We start from the raw sequence: 4722 nt of genomic DNA on the forward strand, positions 1-4722 counted from the left end.
TTGAACATCCGCCGCGTCATTGTTTTTTTCTTTCTCTTTTGACAAACTTTACGTGTATTTGTGGCTGCGCACTGGCGAAACAAAAAGTTCTTTAAAAAAAAGGAAGAGGAAGGACTATTTTTTGTTTCGACGTCTACAGCTCGTCCTTCTCCGTCTTCTCCTCCTCCTTCGTCTCCTCCGCCTCTTGAGCGGTCTCGTCCTCAGCCTCATCCTCGTCAGCCTCGTCGGCGTCTTCCTTCTCGGCCTCCTTGGCCTTGGCTTCAGCCTCCTTCTTGGCCTTCTCCTCGTCCTGGATCTGCTTCTTCTTAGCAGCCATCGCCTCCGTCTTGGCCAGAACAGCCTCCTCGTGGGCGTTGAAGTCGTCTTCGCTGTCCGTGACCAAGATATCGTCGAACAGAGTGCCGCTCTTGACCTGCCACAGCTCGAACCCAATCGCACCAACATTCTTAGCGACGTTGTGCATAGCCTCGTCCTCAAAGTAGTCCGGGTTGTCGATCAGCGGGTGCTCCCACTCGCCCTTGTAGTCTGGGTTGTCGATCATCTTGGGCTTCCACTCGCCCTTGTACTCCGGGTTCTCGATCATGGCCGGCTCCCACTCTCCGTCGTCCTCGTCGTCCCAGTCCTCGGGCTTCTCAGCGTCCGGGTCGGGGATGGTCTTGGGGATATCGTCCCAACCCTCGGGTTTCTTGTCTGCCGGGTCCGCGATCTGCTTCTCGTCCACCCAGTCCTTGGGCTTGGACTGCTTGGGGTCCTTAATCTGCTTCTCGGGCTGGAACGGCCAGCTCTTGGCCAACGAGCCTTTCTTGATGCTCTTACCGTCAATCTTGACTTCGTATGTGTCGTCCGGCTTCAGGACAAACGAGTACAAGTGCGCGTCCGTGTCTGATTCCGCGCGGATCGTGTCCTTGTGGTCCATGTTGACGGCCTCCTCGCCCGGACGCGCGTAGTTGAGGATCGCGTGCGTCTTCTTGGTGCTTCCGCAGATATCGGGGCCGAACATGACGGCGTAGGGCGAGTCGCCGCCGAAATTCGCCTGGTCCACGTCGGCAGGGAGCAGCTTAATGTAGGCACCGCCGCAGTCCAGCTTCTGCTCGTGCTGCACCAGGTACGAGAGGTACAGGTCCTTGCCCTTGTTGTCCAGAGGCTTGTCGAACTTGGCCGTCAGCGCGTAGAAACGAGCGTCCTCGCTCGTCTTGATGGCCTTGTCGTCCTCTGCCACGTAGTGCTTACCCACCACCTGCTCGAACTTGCCGACCTCGGCCGCGGGCTTCCACGTCGACGCCACCCAGCGACTCTCCCAGTCGGCGTCGTCGAACGTCTCGCGAAAGATTGTCTCGGCCTGGGCCACAGTCGCAGCCACAGCGGCCAGAGCCACCACCAGCTTGGTCAGCATCGTAAATGTATGAAGAGTGTTGGTCGGGTCGTGCTAGATAGCGCAAATTCTCGAATGCCTGAATGAAGGCCTTCAAGTCGGCGGGGTCGGATCGCCACGTGTACATCGAAGCGCACTAAGTTCGAAAGACACGTGGACTTTGGACTGTTCTAGATTGGAATAAGCAACACGTGGTTTGAATAGGGTAGAGCAGGTTATAGCATGGTACTTAGCTAAAGATAGGGGTTTGATCGCTGCAAATTATTAGATATCAAAAGCAACTATATCCTACAAGCTGCGATTTAACGACGGGCACTGTACTTGGCTATCAAAGGGGCCACGTGGCTGTTGTACACAACTTTTACACAACTTCAACCACTTGACCAACACTCTTCATCATTTGACACGGCCGCCGTTCATTTCACACTTATCGATTCTCCAGTCGTCATTTTTAACGGTTTTCGTTGAGGGGAGTCAACGTAGCGACATTGGCTGTATATATCTTTGCAAACTCCATTATTATTAGTATTGGATGAAAGATTGAGCTACGTCATTCGCGTAGAGGAGAGGTACCGTTATCATGGGAGGACAGCTTGAAGAGCTGTATGGACATGCCGAAAAGTCTGTCAAATCCTCGTCGACCTTTACTCACGACATTGAACTCTGCTTTGGCGTGTGCTACTTTAATTAACAGTAAGCTCACTGTCAATTTCGGGTTTGGAGGTGGAGCTCAAAACAGGTATCATTCACCTCGAGTGTGGTCATGGCTAATTCGCTTTTGTTTTTGTTGGTATCTTGCGTTCAAATTAAACGCTTGCATCCTACCCAATCTGCATTTAGTGCTTTCTTCCGCGCACTTTAGCGCACGAAACAGGATCTTATTTTGCATGGTGCTGCAACTATGTAAGGAGCCTTTTGAAGACTGTAAGGTGTCTTTTTCTTTGCTTTTTAAGAAATGACATCTTTTCATAGTACTAAGTTCTTACTTAGTCTAAGCTTTAATTGTCGAGATTTTTGCATACAGTACCAGAACTTGCTTTGGAGAAAGTGCAAACTTTGTTGTATGTCGACTGCATGATGCAGCAGTATGCACTTTACTGTAAAATTAAAAATAAAAAACTAATACATGTAGCTCTAAGAGAAGCATACTACTATTATGCAAAATACTACGAGATGTGTTGTCCTGTGCTCGATGCGCTATACTATACTTTAGTAATTTTGATACATAGGTACATGAAGTCTAAGAAGCAGTAGTACTACTAATAGTAGCAGTTACTGGAATGTAGTAGTAGAAGGAGAAAAAGGAGGATTTCTTTTTGAACAAGATGCACGAGAGCCACATATATAACCTGTGCATACGCTAAGCACTCTGCCGCAATACACGTTAGGTTTATCAATTCTCCGTCACCCCAAGTCTACTACGAGCAGTTCTCGCTCGTCTTAGAAGTTGATAGGCTTGTCGAACGCCGCCAGACACGCCTCCTTGAAGGCCTCGCTCAGCGTCGGGTGGGCGTGGCACGTGCGCGCCAGGTCTTCACTAGCAGCGCCGTACTCAATGCCGATCACTCCCTCCGCGATCATCTCGCCAGCGTTGCCAGCAATGATGTGCACTCCCAGCAGCTTGTCCGTCTTCTTGTCGGCCAGCACCTTCACCAAGCCGTCCGCCTCAGCGATAGTACGAGCACGCGAGTTGGCCATCATAGGAAACTTTCCCACATTGTACTCGATTCCCTCGGCCTTGAGCTCCTCCTCCGTCTTGCCCACCGATGCGAACTCGGGGAACGTGTAGATGACACCAGGGATGGCGCCATAGTTGACGTGGCCGTGCTTGCCGGCAATGTTCTCCACACAGGCGATGCCTTCCTCCTCGGCCTTGTGAGCCAGCATGGCGCCCTTGATCACATCGCCGATAGCGAAGATACCGGGCACCTGCGTACGGAAGGCGTCGTCCACCTCAATGCGGCCGAGTTTGTCCGTCTGGATGCCCATTTGCTCCAATCCGAGACCCGACGTGAACGCGCGACGGCCAGTGGCCACCAGAACAGTGTCGCACTCAATAGAAGACGCGTCGCCGCCCTTCGAGGGCTCCGTCGTGAGCTTCACCACGTCTCCGTTCACTTCAGACGCCGTCACCTTGGTGTTGAACTGGAAATCCAGTCCCTGCTTCTTCAGCAGCTTGGTGAACTCCTTGACAGCCTCCTTGTCCGAACCGGGGCAAGCAGCGTCCAGGAACTCCACGACCGTCACCTTTCGCGCCAAGACGCTTGTACACAGAGCCGAGTTCCAGGCCGATGACACCGGCACCGACCACCACAAGGTGCTCCGGGACGCGCTTAAGCTCCAGCGCACCCGTAGAGTCGATGATCTTACCGGCGGCGTTGTCCACAGGCACGGGGGGGAGCGGCGTCACCTCGGAGCCCGTGGCAATGATGATGTTCTTGGCCTTCACCGTCTCGTTGCCCTTGTTGTCGTTCAGAGCGACCGAGATCTCGCCCTGAGCCGAAATCTTACCGTGTCCCTTAATGTATGTCACCTTGTTCTTCTTGAACAGCAACTCAATGCCGCCAGTCAGAGTCTTAACGGCTTTTTCCTTCGACTTCATCATTTGCGGGAAATTGGCCTTAACTTCGGGAGCGTCAATGCCGTAGCTCTTGAAGTCGTGCTGAGCCGTGTGCAGCAGGTGCGTCGAGTGCAGAAGCGCCTTGGACGGGATGCAGCCCACGTTGAGGCACGTGCCGCCCAGTTTGCCGCGGGATTCGATACACGCAGTCTTCATGCCCAACTGTGCGGCCTTAATAGCGGCCACGTAGCCACCCGGACCGCCACCGATCACCACGACATCGTAGTCGGAAGAGGAGGATAAGGCGCGCGCAGTCACAGACGAGCGCAGCGCCACGGAGCGGCGCGAAAGCGAAGCTACGTTGCGCAACATTAAAACGGTGATCTGGTGTCGGGGGGAGCGAGATCAGAAGTGTTTTTGTTGCTTGGATGGTAGAACGTTGCCGTACTTAGCACAGAAATAGGATGTGATTGGATAAAACTTAAACGAGTTGATGCGTCGAATGTGATTGGATGCACGAGTATCGGTGTGGTACAGTGTACCTCTCACAACGAGAGCAAAAAATTGAGGCCATCGATCATTCATGGATATTATTAGTGTAATTATAATTTCTAGCCCTAATAAATGTTTGTTTGCTCTTACTAAGAGCAAACAAAAATTTAAGAGCCTCTTAGGCCCCGAGATGGAAATTTCAAGATATTAATACTTATCAAAAAATACTGGATACTATCCAGCCAGGACACCTGTGGGACCTAAAGAGTGAAGCAAATGAATATGCTAATGTGGGCCA

The 4722-nt window shown here is 52.2% G+C and overlaps 2 protein-coding genes across 2 annotated transcripts; both read right to left on the minus strand.

The window, feature by feature from the left end:
- Positions 1-22: 22 nt before the first annotated feature.
- On the minus strand, positions 23-1437 carry PITG_18934 (calreticulin precursor; the record flags this gene model as incomplete). The annotated part of the gene is made up of 1 exon (XM_002996994.1): positions 23-1437. The coding sequence occupies one exon, from the start codon at positions 1391-1393 to the stop codon at positions 134-136; it is 1260 nt and encodes a 419-aa protein (XP_002997040.1).
- A 1375-nt stretch (positions 1438-2812) lies between these two features.
- On the minus strand, positions 2813-4304 carry PITG_18935 (dihydrolipoyl dehydrogenase 1, mitochondrial precursor; the record flags this gene model as incomplete). The annotated part of the gene is made up of 2 exons (XM_002996995.1): positions 2813-3619; positions 3669-4304. The coding sequence occupies 2 exons, from the start codon at positions 4302-4304 to the stop codon at positions 2813-2815; spliced, it is 1443 nt and encodes a 480-aa protein (XP_002997041.1).
- Positions 4305-4722: the final 418 nt, after the last annotated feature.

The sequence above is a fragment of the Phytophthora infestans genome, genomic scaffold (assembly GCF_000142945.1).
Source record: "Phytophthora infestans T30-4 supercont1.92 genomic scaffold, whole genome shotgun sequence".
NCBI lineage: Eukaryota > Oomycota > Peronosporomycetes > Peronosporales > Peronosporaceae > Phytophthora > Phytophthora infestans.